The sequence below is a fragment of the Hemitrygon akajei genome, chromosome 1 (genome assembly GCF_048418815.1).
Source record: "Hemitrygon akajei chromosome 1, sHemAka1.3, whole genome shotgun sequence".
Classification (NCBI taxonomy): domain Eukaryota; kingdom Metazoa; phylum Chordata; class Chondrichthyes; order Myliobatiformes; family Dasyatidae; genus Hemitrygon; species Hemitrygon akajei.
Window position 1 is genome coordinate 139449288 of NC_133124.1, and position 17205 is coordinate 139466492.

The 17205-nt window shown below is 40.9% G+C and overlaps 1 protein-coding gene across 6 annotated transcripts in view; it reads left to right on the forward strand.

Annotated features, from left to right (window-relative positions):
• The window catches only part of itprid1 (ITPR interacting domain containing 1), a 141597-nt gene that overhangs the window by 58377 nt on the left and 66015 nt on the right, over nt 1-17205 (forward strand). For all 6 annotated transcript variants that reach the window (XM_073052475.1, XM_073052465.1, XM_073052507.1 and 3 more), the window contains 3 exons: nt 9733-9935; nt 10924-11372; nt 15922-15979. In XM_073052475.1, the coding sequence (XP_072908576.1) occupies nt 9733-9935; nt 10924-11372; nt 15922-15979 (710 nt within the window). The remainder of the gene's footprint in view (nt 1-9732; nt 9936-10923; nt 11373-15921; nt 15980-17205) is intronic.

The window sequence follows — 17205 nt, forward strand, 5'->3', positions numbered from 1 at the left end:
TACAGTTAACAGTTTCTGATGTTTACAGTTTAGTTACTGTTCTATATATTTGCTAAGAAAATGAAACTCAGGGTCATATTTGGTGACATCTATGTACTCTGATAATAATGAACATGAACCCGAGGGGGACCAATATACTTGCAGGCAGGTTTGCCAGAGCAGCTGAGGAGGGTTTAAACTAATCTAGCAGAGGGATGGGAACCAGAGTGATAGAGCTGAGGATGGGACAGTTGGTGTACCAGTAGATTCCATGTGGACTGTGAGGAAGGGCAGGCAGACCACAGGGAAAAATAGCAGTCAGTGGTATGAGTTGAAGTATAACAGGGGGTCAAAATCAAAAAGGGTAATGAATGCAGGACTGAAAGTGTTATATTTGAATGCACCCAGCATACAGAATGAGACCATAAGTCATAAGAAATTGGAGCAGAATTAGACCATTCAGCCTATCGAGTTGATTCCACCATTTGATCATGGCTAATCCATTTCTCTCTCAAACCCATTCTCCTGCCTTCACCCCATAACCCTTCATGATCTGGCTTAAGAAGAATCTATCAACCTCCATCTTAACTACACTCAATAACCTGGCCTCCATAGCCACCCTCTGGCTAAAGAAATTCCTCCTCATCTCCATTCTAAATGGATGTCCCTCTATTCTGAGGGTGTGACCTCTGGGAAGCATCCTTTCCACATCCACTCTATTGAGGCCTTTCAACATTCTATAGGTGTCAATGAGATCCCTCCTCATTCTTCTAAATTCCAGCGACTATAGGCCCAGAGCTGTCAAATGCTCCTCGTATGATAAACCAACCCAGCAATCACTTTCGTGAACCTTCTATGAACCCTTTCCAGTGTCAGCACATCCTTTCTTAGATAATGGGCTCAAAACTGCACACAATACTCCAAGTGTGGTTTAACCAGTGCCTTACAAAGCCTCAGCATTACATCTTTGCTTTTATGTTCTAGTCCTCTTAAAATGAATGCTGACATTATATTTGCCTTCCTCACCATCAGCACAACCTGCAAGTTAATATTAGAGGATCCTGCATGAGTTCTTCTGCACCATTGATTTTTAAATTTTCTTCCCATTTACAAAATAGTCCACTTCTTTATTCCTTCTGCCACTTCCCTGCACTATATCCACCTGCCAATTCTTTGCCCATTTCCCCAATCTATCTAAGTCTTTTTGCCATCACTGTGAAAAGAAGTGGTCCCAATATCAACTCTTGGGGCACAACTCTAGTCACTGGCAACCAATTAGTAAAGACCCCTGTTATTCCCATTCTTTTCCTGCTATCAGTCAGCCAATATTCTATCCATTCTTTCCCAGTTGCTTATGGTGTTCCACAATGTCAGAATTGGGACCGATTCCTTTTACATTATATGTCAATGATTTGGATGACAGAATCAGTGGCTTTGTGGTCAAATGTGCGGATGATATGAAAATCGGTAAAGGGGCAGGTTGTGTTTAGGAAGTAGGGAAGCTGTAGAAGGAATTAGACAGATTAGGAGAATGGGCAAAAAAGAGGCAGATGGAATACAGTGCTGAGAAGTTTGTGGTGATGCACTTTGAAGAATGAATAAAAGGGGAGACTATTTTTGAAACTGAGAGAAAAATTTAAAAACTGAAGTGCAAAGGGATTTCCTAAAGGTTAACATGCAAGTTGAGTCAATGGTGAGAAATGCAAATACAATGTTAACATTCATTTTGAGAGGACCAGAATATTAAAAAAAGAAGGATGTAATGCTAAGGCGTTATAAAGCACTGGTGAGGCCTCACTTGGAGTATTGTGAATAGTTTTGTGCCCCTTAACTTAGAAAGGATGAGCTGACATTGGAGAGAATCCAAAGGAGGTTCACAAGAGTGATCCCAGGAATGAAAGGTTTAACATATGAGGAGCATTTGATGGCTCTAGACCTGTACTCGCTCGAGCTTAGAAGAATGAGGGAGGTTTTATTGAAACCTATTGAATGATGAAAGATTTGGATAGAGTGGATGTAGAGAAGATACTTCCAATAGGTGGGAGTCTAGGATGAGAGGGCACAGGCTCAGAACTGAGGGACACAAATTTAGAACAGAGTTGGGGAAAGATTTCTTTGGCCAAAGGGTGGTGAATATGTGGAATTCTTCACCACAGATAGCTGTTCAGGCTAAGTCATTGGGAGTTTGATAGGTTCTTGATTAATCAGGGTGCCTGATGTTACAGGGAGAAGGTGGAAGTAGGGGGTTGAGAGGGATAATAAATCAGCTATGATGGAATGGTGGAGCCTACTGGATGGGCCAAGTGGCCTAATTCTGCTCCTGGTCTCATGATCTTAAAGCCTAAGATGTTGTTCCTAAAACTGTGAGTGTGTGTCTTCTGGCTCCTACACCTTCTCCTTGATGATAGCAATGAGAAGAGGGTATGTCCTGGGTAATGGGGGTCCTTAATGGAAACATAGATGGATTCGGCCTTTTTGAGGCATTGCTTTTTGAGGATGCCCTCGATGCTGGTGAGCTGACTGAGTTTGCAACTTTCTGCAGGTTTTTCAGCTTCTGTTCTGTGACCCTTCTTTACCAGACAGTGATGCAACCAGTTAGAATGTGCTCCATGGTGCAGTTGAAGAAATTTGTAAGAAGCTTTGGTTACATACCAAGCTTCCTCAAACTCCTAATGAAATATAGCCACTGTCATGCCATCTTTGCAATTGCATCAATATATTGGGTCCAGGATAGATCTTCAGAGATGCTGACACCTAGGTACTTGGAATTGCTCACCCTTTCCATTGCTGATCCCTCGATGAAGACTGGTGTGTGTTCCTTTGACTTCCTCTTCCTGAAGTCCACAATCAGTTCCTTGATCTTACAGATATTGAGTGAAAGGTTGTTGTTGCGGCACCAACTAGCTGATCTATTTCACTCCTGTGCGCCACCTCGTCAGCATCTGAAATTCTACCAACAATAGTTGTGTTACTGGCAAACTTACAGATGGAGTTTGAGCAATGCATAGTTACACAGTCATGGGTGTAGAGAGAGTAGAACAGTGGGCTAAGCACACACCCCTGAGGTGCGCCAGTGTCGATTGTCAGCAAGAAGGGAATGTTATTTGTGATCTGCAGTGACTGTTGTCTCCTGATGAGGAAAACAAGAATCCAGTTGCAGAAAGAGGTACAGATGATCAGGTTTTGGAGCTTGTTGATTAGTAATGAAGGTAAGAATGCTGAGCTGTAATCAATAAACAACAGGTATTGCTATTGTCCAGGAGATCCAAAGCCAAGTGGAGAGCCAGTGAGATATTGTGGCGATAGGGCAGATTGTAGTGGGTGCAGGTCCTTGCTTGGGCAGAAGCCAGTTCTGGCCAGGACCAATCTTTCAAAACACTTCATCATCAAGTTATCACTTTAATTTTAATGTGCCTGATACTATCTCAGCATGCCTTTTTGCATTCTTCATTGAACCAGGGTGATTCAAGTCAAACTATACATGATTGAACTGGCAGAGTGAGAGATATATCAGGCCATAAATTTACAGATTGTGCTGATGCACAGTACTGCTTATGTTGATGATTCAAGGTACCTCCTGAATATCCAAGTTTAAATTCCCAGTTCATTTCTGAATCTTTCTCATTAAGCACAATTGCAATGCCACACAATATGATAGGAATCACTATTAGTATGAAGATGAGACTTGGTTTTCACAAAGGCTGTGCAGAGGGAGCATAATGCTTTACAATACAGGTGACCCAGGTACAATTCCCACCGCTGTCTGTAAGTAGTTTGTACGTTCTCCTTGTGCCTGTGTAGGTTCCCTCCAGATGCTTCTGTTTTGCCCCACAATCCAAAGATGTACCAGTTGGTAGGTTAGCTGATCATTGTAAGTTGTTCTGTGATTAGGGTTAAATTGGGGCTTGCTGGGTGACACGGCTGGAAGGGCCTATTCCGTGATGTATCTCAATACATTTAAAAAAAATACAATGTAATCATGCACAGAGGCATCTGTCATTTGTGAGGATGGTTCACACAGATTCATTGCTCATAAAGTTTCCCTCAGTACCTGCTCTCTTTCCAGCTCGGCAGTTATGTTCTTCAGGATTTATCCAGTCCAATCAGCGCTGATGCTACCAAGTCAGTCTGGGTGATAAACATAGAAGTTCCCACATTCTGTGCCCATACTAAATGCTGTTCAATTTGAAGGAAGACAGGTTCCACAGCAGATTGAGGATGAAGAGGATTTTTATTCCTCATGTTTGGTTTTTACGAGGTCTGGACTCAATATTGACAAATTGTGAACTGTTCCTTGCACGTGTATAAAACTGTATCACCACTACCTTTAGTGAATTCAGCTTACGAGTAGGACAGAGTGTATCCAGGAACTGTGAAGGAGAAATCTGATTCACTGTCTGGAGTGTATAATTCAATGGGTGTTATTTCATTTATAAGAGGGACTGTTTTCCCAATTAGATACCAAATGTTTTTGAAGATGACTTTGCAAGTTAATGGGAGAGGGAAGCACTTTGCATATGTGAATTCAGTGCTTAAGTTGGTGCTAGGTGAACTGTCTCAGTTTATCCTTTTTCTGTTTTAACCTAATGAAAATTAAATCATCTACATTGCTGTGAGTCAGAAGACCTGTAGCGACCAGTATGAGTAATGACAATAGGCCTCTCAAGTCAAGTCAGTCAAGCTTGACATATATGATCATATAAAGTATGTAGAAATGAAACAATGTTTCTTTGAACCAGGGTGTAAAGCACAGTGTGCAAATAACACACGCAACACACAATAACTAATGAAGGTAAGGATAAACTTTATAAACCATAACACCATCAGACTTAGGAGCAGAATTAGGCCATTTGGCCCATCAAGTCTGCTCTGCCATTCAATCATGGCTAATCCTTTTTTTTCTCCTCCTCAGCCTTCCCCTATAACCTTTGATGCCATGGCCAATCAAGAACCTGTCAATCTCTGCCTTAAATACACCCAACAACCTGGCCTCCACAGCAGCATGTAGTAACAAATTCACCACCCTCCTGAAAGAAATTTCTCTACATTTCTATTTTAAATAGATGTCCCTCCATCCTGAGGTTGTGCCCTCTTCTCCTAGACTCCCCACCATGGGAGACATCCTTTCCATATCTACTCTGTCTAGGCTTTTCAACATTCAAAAGGTTTCAATGAGCTTCCCCCTCATCCTTCTAAATTACAGCATCAACACCTCCATTCGCTGGGTTGTGCAGTCTTTCAGAACCCGACCTGGTATATTATCGGGCCCGGGTGTTCCTCACCTCAGTTTCAGCCAGACGGAGTGTCTGCTCCTCTAGACGGAGGGGTGCCTTCCTCTCCAGCACATCAAACAGGGTGTAAAAGACATTCAGCCTGTCGGGGAGTGAAGAATCCTGGTCTCTGACGCACAGGGTAGACTTGTATTCTGTAATCCTCTGAATTCCCTGTCACATGCCCCTAGTTCGCAGAAGTGGCTATAAATCTTTTGAGAAGGCTCCTGTTCCACCTTCCTGATGGAGCAGGAAAGCACAGATCTTGCTTCCCTGAGAGCCATTGCATCCTTCAGTTGAAAGGCAGCATCACGATCCCTCAGCCGTGCACAGACCTCTGCTTTAAGCTGTGGCTTCTGATTTGCCCAGACGTGTTTCATGATGGTAACATCCTCAGTACACTTCTCCACGTAGCTGGTCACAGGATCCACATATTCCTTGACGTTAACATGGTTGCCATCGGTAACAGCCTCCCTGAATATTCTCCAGTTCGTATTATCAAAGCAGGCCTGCAGTGAAGAGATTGCACCCTCAGGCCAGGTTTTCACCATCTTTAGAACTGGTTTGACCTGTTTGATCAGTGATTTGTATGCTGGAATTAACATTACAGATAAATGATTTGAGAGTCCAATGTGGGGTCAAAGGACTGCTTTATAGACACTGGTATGTTAGTATGAACCAGGTCTTGTGTATTTTCACCTCTGGTAGCAAAATTAACATGCTTGTGGAATTTCGGCAGGACTGTTTTAAGTTCGCATGGTTAAAATCACCTGCGATAATGAAGATACCATCAGGGTATTTGGTTTGAAAGTTACTGATGGTGCTGTAGGGCTCCCGCAGCGCCTCACTGACATTATTGTGTGTGTGGGGGGGGGGGAGTATATACAGATGCCAACACAATTATAGTGCACTTCCTCAGTATATAAAATGGGCTGCACTTCACAAAAATGAACTCTTTTCCTAAGGTGCAAAATTTTTACAAAAACTGTCTGATAATTTTTTTGTCACCAATACTCAGGATAGTTGTCTTATCATTCCAAACTCTTTTTTTAACTGAGACCCTATCTGGCTGCATGGTCTCATAACAACCTTTCATGTCAGCATGACCAAAGAACTGGTTATAGATTTCAGGAGGGAAAACCAGAGATATGTGAGCCAGTCCTCATCAGAGGTGGAGAGGGTCAGCAACTTTAAATTCCTGGGTGTTACTATTTCAGAGAACCTGTCCGGGACCCAGCATGCAAGTGAAATTGTGAAGAAAGCACAGCAGCATCTCTACTTCCTTAGGAGTCTGTAGAGATTTAGCATGACATCGACAGCATTGACAAACTTCTATAGATGTGTAGTGAAGAGTGTGTGTTGCATCACAGCCTGGTATGGAAACACCAATGCCTTTGAATGGAAAATCCTACAAAAGGTAGTGGATTTGGCCCAGTACATCATGGGTAAACCCTTCCCAACCACTGGGCGCATCTACATGAAACACTGTCATGGGTAGGCAGCTTCCAACATCACCCAGGTCATGCTCTCTTCTCACTGCTGCCATCAGGTAGCAGGCACAAGAGCTTGCACATTCAGGACTTAAATAACAGCAGATAACTACACTCACTTGCCCCATCATTGATATGTTCCCAGAGCCAATGATCTCACTTTTAAGGATTCTATATCTCAATGTCTCATGTTCTTGTTATTTATTGCCATTTAATGATGCATTGCAAATACCCATGTCAAGATGTTTGTTATTGACTATAGCTCAGTGTTTAACACCATTACCCCTACAGTTCTGATTGAAAAGCTACAGAACCTAGGCCTCTGTATCTCTCTCTGCAACTGGATCCTCGACTTCCTAAGTGGAAGATCACAATCTGTGCAGATTGGAAATAACATCTCCACCTCACTGACAATCAACACCGGCTTGGCTCACTGCTCTACTTTCTCCACGCCCATGACTCTGTGGCTAGGCATAGCTCAAATGCCATCTATAAATTTGCTGATGATACAACCATTGTTGGCAGAATTTCAGATAGTGTTGAAAGGGCGTACAGGAGCGAGCTGCACCGGTTAGTTGAGAGGTGTTGTGGCAATAAACTTGCACTCATTATCAACAAGGCCAAAGAGCTGATTGAGGACTTCAGCAAGGGGAAGACAAAGGAACACAGACCAATCATCTTGGCTTCCAAAGAGCTGATTGAGGACTTCAGGAAGGGTAAGACAAAGGAACACAGACTAATCATCTTGGCTTCCAAAGAGCTGATTGAGGACTTCAGGAAGGGTAAGACAAAGGAACACATACTAATCCTCATAGAGGGATCAGAAGTGGAGAGAGTGAGCAATTTCAAGTTCCTGAGTGTCAGTATCTCTGAGGACCTAACCTGGACACAACATATCGATGTAGATATAAAGAAGGCAAGACAGCGGCTGTATTTCATTAAGAATTTGAGGAGATTTGGTTTGCTAACAAAAACTTCTACAAATGTACCACGGAGAGCATTTTGACTGGATACATATCACTGCCTGGTATGGGGGGGGGGAGGGGGTTGTGGGGCTACTGCACAAGATTGAAGTAATTTGCAGAAAGTTGTAAAGTTAGTCAGCGCCATCATGGGTACTAACGGCCATAGTATCCAAGACATCTATAAGGAGTGGTGTCTTAGAAAGGCGGTGTCCATTATTAAGGATCCCCATCACTCAGGACATGCCCTCATTGTTACCATCAGGAAGGAGGTACAGAAGCCTGAAGGCACACACTCAGCGGTTCAGGAACAATTTCTTCCCCTCTGTCATCTGATTTCTAAATGGACATTGAACCCGAGAACACTACCTCACTACTTTTTTGCACTACTTATTTTAAGTTAACTGTTTAATAGACATATATATATATTTAATATAATTCTGTTTTTTCTCTATATTTAATTATCTTGCATTTCATTGTACTGCTGCTATACAGTTAACAAATTTCATGACATATGCTGGTGATATTAAACCTGATTCAGATTCTAATTCTATTTATTTATATTTGCATTTGTGCAGTTTGTTGTCTTCTGCTCTCTGGTTGATGTTTCACTGATCCTTATAGTAACTGTTTTATAGACTTGCTGAGTTTGTCCACATGAATATGAATCTCAGGGTTGTTTATGCTGACATATGTATATTTTTATAATAATTATTATTTTGAACTATGAACTTTGAATTTTTTTTTCAGTTGACTTTGAGTCTGTCAACCTTCTGTCAATCTAGCCTAGAAGAAAAACTACACCACATAGTACATTGTGAAATGAAGCCAAGGACACTTGAGCCTAAATTGATGAGATCTTCAAAGTGTTTCATCTAGTGGCTTTGTCTTTGATAAGCTGTCATCTACTGTCTTTTAGGTGGTAGGGTAACCATGTGTATCTTAGTTTCAGCTTGTTGCTGGGCCTTCTGTGCTTTTGATTGAGTTTTGCCATCTTATGCCCACAAAGCTTGATGAAATTATCAATCCAAGAATGCTTGCATTTCTGATTAATCAACTGATACATCCCTTGGTCATTCTCAAACAAACCATTCCCCATCTTTACTGGTGGAGAAGCCAAGAGTCTCTTCACAGGTAGAAATTATAGCAGATGTCAGGCAGTCCACACATCGCATCACAAGTCCAATCAAATCAGTCAGACAGTTCAAACATTGTATCACAGATCCAATCAAATCAGTCAGATACTCCAGACATTGCATCACAGGTCCAATCAAATCAGAGTCATTAGGTATTTGGGAAAGGAACTTTCTTTGAGGGTTTTGAGCCATTTGGGGTGAATTTTAGTGGAATAGCCTTACAATTACCACTATTATTTGGGGGGGGGGTGCAGGCTGATGAACATAACAGAGTGGCTAAGGTGGTGGGCAGTGAGCTGCATCCTGACATCCATTGTAGCTTGTGAAACCTCAGCAGTGACTGAGTCTTATGCATCATAATCCATGATCCTCAAGCACCTTTACAGTCTTTGGCTGAGAGCCTGCCTTTCTGTGGAATCTTTTTAAACGTCCTGATTCTTCAGTGGTATTTAATCACTGATTACAGTAAATATTTAAAAATATAAATGTTATTATTTTGAGAAAACATATCATTAAGAAATAACAAATATAATAAATTAAAACAGGTAGAAAGAAAATTAATTCCCTTAATCACCAGGACATGAATACCTATTCAATAAATGCCATTTATTTACCAGGTTTAGCTGATCACTAAAATAAAGCCATTTTCACATCCAAGCCTATGTTCTTGGTCTTTTAAAATAATCTTGCTTTTTTTTTGTTAGTGTGAGTTTTGAAAGGGAATTTACATTTTTACCAAGCCAAGATATAAATTTGTGTTTCCTAGATAACTGGACCTCTTAATTATTAACCCAGTAGTATAACATCACACCACTACAACTTAAGCAAATTAACACTTCTTGATTTCTGACGTTATGCAATATACTTTTAACATCCTAACTTGCCTAATTTTCAGCGTTTTTGAATTTCTGGATCGCTGGCACCATGACCCTGAGGAACTTCTACTTGACCTTGGGTTTGGCAAAGAGGAACCTGACATCTCTACCAAAATACCAGCTCGTTTCATCAACAGCTCCTCTGTTGCAACTGGAATAAACATAGGAGTCTTTCTGGAAGCTCAGAAATCACGAATGAATATGGAAATTCTTGATATATGCAGTAAGGAAATCTCCATATAACTAAGCTTCATGAAATGTCCCTGGAATTACATGAGATTCCACACTGATAGTTCACAACAAACTTGCATTTGATCATAAGAATTTCTTCTCCAAAGTAGCACTTGATATTTTTTTAAAGTTCAGGGTCTGCTTTTCTTTCTAATTTAAATCACTTCCACTTATTTGAAGTCATAAAAGTGACTAAAGTATTTTCTGCTTCGTCGAGCACCTCTGCTCCATCTGCCCAGTGGCCAAACATTTTAATTCCGATTAAGAGATTTTGAATCGGTAGGGGCAATGATAAAAAGAAAGAACAAGTATGTGTAAAAAGTAATCATTTGGAATAGTTTGGAAATGTTAACTCTGCAGAATTTCTTGTGTTTATCATTTGGAATCTCATCCAACACAAGCACCATTATTGGCAGTGGTAATGTTTGCAATGAAACCTGATGATTTCCCAGTGGCCAACTATCTAAATTCCGATTGCCATTTCCATTCCAACATGTCAGTCCATAGTCTCCTCTTGTGGTCAGGCTCAGGGTGGAGGAGCAACACCTTATATTCTGTCACGGTACTCCAACCTGATGGTATGAATATTGATTTCTCCTTCCAGTAAACAGATTCCCCCCTCCCACTCTATTCCCCACTCTGGCCTTTTACTCCTTCTCACCTGCCTATTGCATTCCCCAGGTCCCCTCTTCCTTCCCTTTCTCCATTGGCCAACTCTCCTATCAGATTCCTTCTTCTCCACTCCTGGCCGCTTCTCTCCCACCGGGCCTCACTTGTCACCTTCCAGCTAGCTTCCTTCTAGCCTCCTTCCCCTCTCCACACCTTTTTATTCTGGCATCTTCCCCCTTCCTCCTCAGTCTTGAAGAAGGGTCTTGGCTTGCAATGTTGACTGTTTATGCATTTCTGTAGATGCTGCCTGACTTGCTGAGCTCCTCCAGCATTTTGTGTGTGTTGTAATGTACTTTTGTTCTTGTTCACAGAAATAACCAGCCAAAAAGTTTTGTCTGAGTTCAACAGTGTGCAGATGCAACTGGTGGACACAAAAAATGAACACAGAGCACTGCTGAAAAACATTTCACAGAGAAATCCCTCTAAAGACATTGAGGATGCTCAAAAACCTGAAGAAAACTGGGGAAATAATGAGAATACTTTGAGCACTTTAGGAAGAGAAAGAAAATATGCTTTCCTCTGTGCTCATACAATTACTCCTCAAGATGACAGCATCATATCACAATGGAAAGTAGGACAGAATGAAGATCAGAGAAATGTACCTGGTTTGTCTCTTGATTTGAAAATAGCCCAAGATTATCCCCTGCCAGAAGCATCTGCCAAAGCCAAAGACATGAACTTTCAATTTCAAATGCTCCATGCAAAGAAGCTGAAGCATGGCATATGTGACAAGTTACCAGAATCCTTTGAAATTGAAGAGGTAAGCAAAGCCAGGAATCATACTTCAGCGTGGTATACATGGGTTTGCTAGCTGGAGGTTAGATTATTGCAGTATGGAACTTAGGGATGGATGGGGGATGGTGCTGGTGGTTTCTGTAAAGTTGAGAAAGTATAAGAATAATTGAAAGTAACTAAGGGACTTAGCCTGATGGTGGAACCAATCCAGCAATGTGTTGGGAAGATCTAGTTGTTGAGAAAGTGCCCACTAAATGTCATTTCCAGCACAATGAGACCCACAAGGGCTCCACAGGGATCAATGGCATTCCACGCATCTCTGATGCAGAAGTCATGGTTAAGGTGCCTGGAAGTACCAAATCAAGTTTCTGAACTGGAAATATTGTTATCATATTTCACTGGAGAATGTTAGACAGCATACCAGTGTGTATTAAATGGCAGTTCAATGATTGAATTACAGACTAATCCCTTTTCTGAAATTTTTTAAAAAACTTTTGATGTTAGTGAAAAGTACAAATGGTGTGAATATTCACATGTCAGACAGCTTTTGTGGAAAGAGAAACAGTCAACGTGTTGTCTAAACTCGGAGATGTTGCCCTACCCCTTGATGCTTCCTGTTATCTGCATCTTCTGTATCAAATCTTTTGTCTACTCTATCTAGTAAACTGATTAACTTTGTAGCATTTCTCCTTCTTCAGTTACCTTCTCTTTCCTTTCTCTTTGTGTCTCTCTATATTTCACTTTCCTACTCACCTCTGTCAATAGTTAATTTGAATGTATTACACTCCCTGTGCATCAGAGTCTTGGAAATAAATTGGAACTATTGGAGGCCAGGACAAGTATCTATGACAAACTACTAGGAACTGTCTGTAAAACTGAATGTTCCCACTCTGATTTCTGTCCATTGAACAATACTCCATCCATGTGGATATCCTACCCCAGCCTTAAAAAGTGTTACTCAAAAATTGATAGGAATCTGGAGATTACTGCCTGAAAGACTAGTCAATGCTGCTCATAATGGTTAGTTATGGCGAGATTAGTGTGAGTAGCTCTTTATTGATTAACAATAGGGTTTTGGCCTGAAATATTGACTGTATTCTTTTCCTAGACGCTGCCTGGCTTGCAGAGTTCCTCCAGCATTTTGTGTGTGTTACTCTGATTTCCAGCATCACCCGATTTTTTTTTCTTATTTAGCCTCCTTACTTTGTTTACTTAACTTATTCTGTAGTGAGCTTTGAAGGAGTGTCACTAGTCTGTCTACCTGCATTGTATCCCACCAGGGGTTTAGCTCTGATCTGTCCAACGGTGCTCTCTTAACATCTTTCATACTTTGATGATATTTGTTTGGATCATTGAATTCTCCCATTTCTGCTGGGCAGAGAAATGGCAGGTGGAGTTTAAACCATAAAAATGTGAGGAGTTACACCCTGGCTGGGCAACTGCAAGGAGACTGTACACTGTTAAGGGCAAGACCCTTAACGATGTCAGTGAGCAGAGAGTTCATAGATTCATAAACATAGGTTTTTAGGATGGTTAAGAAGGGTTATGGAATGCTTGCTTTAATAGTTGAGGCATTGAGTTCAGAAGTCAAGAGGGTATGTTACAACATTTTAGAACTCTGGTTGAGCCACATCTGGAGTATTGCATACATTTCTGATTGCCCCATTATAGGAAGGATGCTGAGGCTATGGAGGGGGTGCAGAAGAGGTTTAACAGGATGCTGCCTGGTTTAGAGTGCATGTGCTATCATGAGAGGCTGAAAAAAATATTGGGTTGTTTTCTTTGGAGTGGTGGAGGCTGAGGGAGATCTGATAGAGGTTTATAAGATTATGAGAGGCATAGACAGAATAGTCAGGGAGTACCTTTTTCCCAGGATAGTAATGTTTAATAGCAGTGGGCATATATTGAAGGTGAGAGGGGATGTGAAGGGTAAGTTTCTTACTCAGAGAGTGGTGGATGCCTGGTATGGTGGTAGAGCCTTTTCAGAGATGTTTAGACATGCACATGAATATGGGGGAGGTGGAGGGATTTGTTTTTTTGGGGGGGTTTGATTTACTTTTTAGCTGGTTTGCCTTTTCCTGTGCTGTACTGTTCTACTGTACCTCCAGAAGTGAAAACAAAATTGGAAACAGACTAGAATCACAAAAGACTGCAAATGTTGAAAATCAGGAACTGAGCCGGTGAGGCAGCATGGAGGAGCATAAGGGAAAGCAGACAGTCGACGTTTCAGCTTGAGATCCTTCAACAGATCTGGAAAGAAAGAGAGCAGATGGTCAGTAGGAAAAAGTGGAGGGCTGCTAAGAGAGGACAGTGGACCATGAAATAAAGGGAAAGAGTTGAGGGGGGAACCGACTGCAGGAGAGTGATTGGCACATGGAGAGAATGGAAGAAGGGAAAAATGGAGTGATGGAGGCAGAGGGATAAGGGAAAACAAAGGAAGGCCAGAGAGCTGTTGTTACCAGAAGTTAGTGAAACTGATACTTATGCTATCAGTTTGGAGACTACCAAGGCAGAATATGAGGTGCAGAATGGATGTTAAATGTTACAGCCATTTCTTTGCTGCCCACCACAATTTATCCACACAGTGTCTAATATACATTTAACATTTTTTGCTCTTTCTTTGAATGAGTCATTGAGTCATGGAATTTTATAGTATAGAAACACGCCATATAGCCCACCAGCAATTACCCATTAACTCCATGTTTGTGTATAGGGAAAACCTGCAGTAACCACCAGAATAACATTGGAATTTGGGAAGAAATCAGAGCACCATATGGTTATAAACAAAACATATCTACCCGACACAGAGAGCTCCCAACATTAGGAAGGAACCCAAAGTTTTAAAGCTGCAATCCTGTAGTGCTAACTGCTGCTTCACCATACTACTTGGTTATGGAAACATTAATTTATTTCATTTTGTTAAACAGCTTGTGTATATCTTTCTCTTTCTTTGATAGTTCATTTGTCATTTTCTGCTACTTCTAAAACTTCTCAAACTGCAGACTTTCTAATTTTCTTCACAACATCACTGTACAATCAGTGGCCACATTGTTCGGTAACTATTGTAAACAATGAAGTGATCACTGAGTGTTTACTCCTGGTCTTCTGCTGCTGTAGCCCATCCACCTCAAGGTTCAATGTGTTGTGCATTTTTCTAAAATTATTTATTGAGATACAATGCAGAATAGGCTTCTCCACCCCTTCGAGCCACAATGCCCAACAACATGTGATTGTTGATCATGGGACAATGTACAATGACCAATTAACCTACCAACTGATATGTCTTTGGACTGTAGGAAAAACTGAGGCACCCAGAGGAAACCGACATGGTCACAGGGACAACGTGCAAACTCAGGCAGCAGCAGGAATTGAACCTGGGTCACCTGTACTGTTAATCATTGTACTAACCATTATCCTACCATGCCACCCATTCAAAGAGCATTTAAACATGCTCTTCTGCAAAACACGTGGATTTTTGAGTTACTATCGGCTTCCTCTCTCAGCTTGAACTAGGCTGGCCATTCTCCTCTGACCTCCCTCATTAACAAAGCATTTTCTCCGACAGAACTGCTGCTCACTGGATGTTCTTTTTGTTTATCACACCGTTCTCTGTAAACTATTGTGCTGGAAAATCTCAGGAGATCAGTTTTTAAAATACTCAAACCACCCTATCTGGAACCAACAGTCATTCCACGGTCAAACTCACTTAGATTACTTTTATTCTCCATTATGATGTTGGGTCTGAATAATAACTGAAACTTTTGACCATGTCCGCATGCTTTTATGTACTGAATTGCTGCCAGATGATTGGCTGATGATATAGTTGCATTAACAAGCAGGTGTACAGGTGTACCTAATAAAGTGGGCCACTGAGTATCTATTAACTGAGGATTCTGAGCATTTCTTTATCTATTGGAAAATTCTTAAATTGATTTCCCAATTAACTGATGCATTCCTTTAACTTGTACAGAGTTTTATTTAAAATTAAAACTACTTTTCCAAATAATTTGTTACTCCAGAAGTATGTATTCAAAATTCTGCCCTATTTTGCATGAAAGATAAAATTGTTTAATGCAGGAAGTTTTTGAATCTTTAATTGTTGCCTCATATTTCATGCCCTCCTGACCTGAAAAGCAAAAAAAAATACAGATGCTAGAAATATGAAATAAAAAGAAAAACTATTAAAATATTCAACATATCAGAGAGTATCTGTGGAGAGAGAAGCAGAGTTACTGTTTCATGTATTGATGTTTCCAAACATACTTTTTTCTCTCTCTACAGATGCTGCCATATATACTGAATATTTCTAGTAATTTCTGTTTTAACTTATGTTTAACATTTCACCTGAAAAGATTTAATTGCTGCTCGGATGCTTCCTCAGTACAATACTGGGAAAAGCATTCTGCATGGTTTTTGTGACATTTTTTGCTCTGTTTGATTAATTATTTTAGCAACTGATAAACTGACACTTATATAGCCATTGAAAATCCAAGGGGAATAAACTGACACGGATATAGCTGTTGAAAACCCAAGGGGAAAACAAACTAAATTAAGTGATTTGTTTTGTGTCTTAGATGCAGAGTTTTGATGAAGATAGTTCTCCAAGAATGGCTGCTAACAAAAGTTGTTCAGGTAAGTATATATTTTAATCATAGAATATTGAACATGGGAAGTAAATATCTCATCGTTCCAATGAAGAATCAAATTATCAATAGTTTTCTTAGCAATATATTTACATATTGTTTAATCTCAGGCGTTTAATACATTTCAGTTTTTCCATGTGTGGCTGTCAGTACTTATTACCTATCTTTGTAATTGGGTGGTGGGGTGGAGATACCGTACGTCTCTGCCCAAGGAGGTGTAAGGCACTCCTTTCCTCTGCTAGTCTGCAGGTCACCCTCGGGCAAGGTGTAGCATCTGATTGAGCTCCCCACCCCACCAAGATCAGGATCACATGAAGTCTTGAGAGCAGGAGGTGGATGGTCATATGAGCAGCTGGTGCAGATCACAAGTTCTGTTTATGTGATCACTGACACTAGGCAGATGATCTCTGTAGAGTACAGATAATGGCTGGGGTCACCCACCTTGTAAAGACACTCTCCAGAAGAAGGGAAGAACAGTCATTGTCATGAGAACATGATCGCCCACATCATACGACACAGCACATAATAATGATCTCATACAACACAGCACATAATGATGACTTCATACAACATGGCACATAATGATTATGATGATGATGACTCCTCAGAGCCCTACAGTTGTTCCTTTGAAAAGGTGAAAATGTGCATAACCATTGTCTTTTCATCCCTTCCTTTTGTGATTCTTGCCTACTGACTTCAGAATCAGGTTTATTATCATTGACAGACATCATGAAATTTGTTGCTTTGTGGCAGCAGCAGAATGCAATACATAAAAATTACTAACTTCATCATCGTTATGTACCATTCCCTTCTTCTGGCAATGTGTCTTTACAAGATGTTTGACCCCAGCCATTATCAATACTCTTCAGAGATTGTCTGCCTGGTGTTAGTGGTCACATAACCAGGACATGATCTGCACCAGCTGCTCATACACCACCAGCTCCCTTGGTTTAACGTGACCCTGATGGGGAGGCTAAACTGGTGCTACACCCTGTCCAAAGGAGTCCTGCAGGCTAGCGGAGGGAAGGAGCACCCTACACCTCCTTTGGCAGAGATAAATTTCCACCCCGCCACCCAAAGATAAAATTACTGTGAATTACAAAATAAATACATCATACAAAAGATGAATAGTGAGGTAGTATTCATGGACTGATTCACCAAACTCAGAAGGGCAGAAATATGTGGAAGAATCAGTATCCAATAATTTTCCTTTAT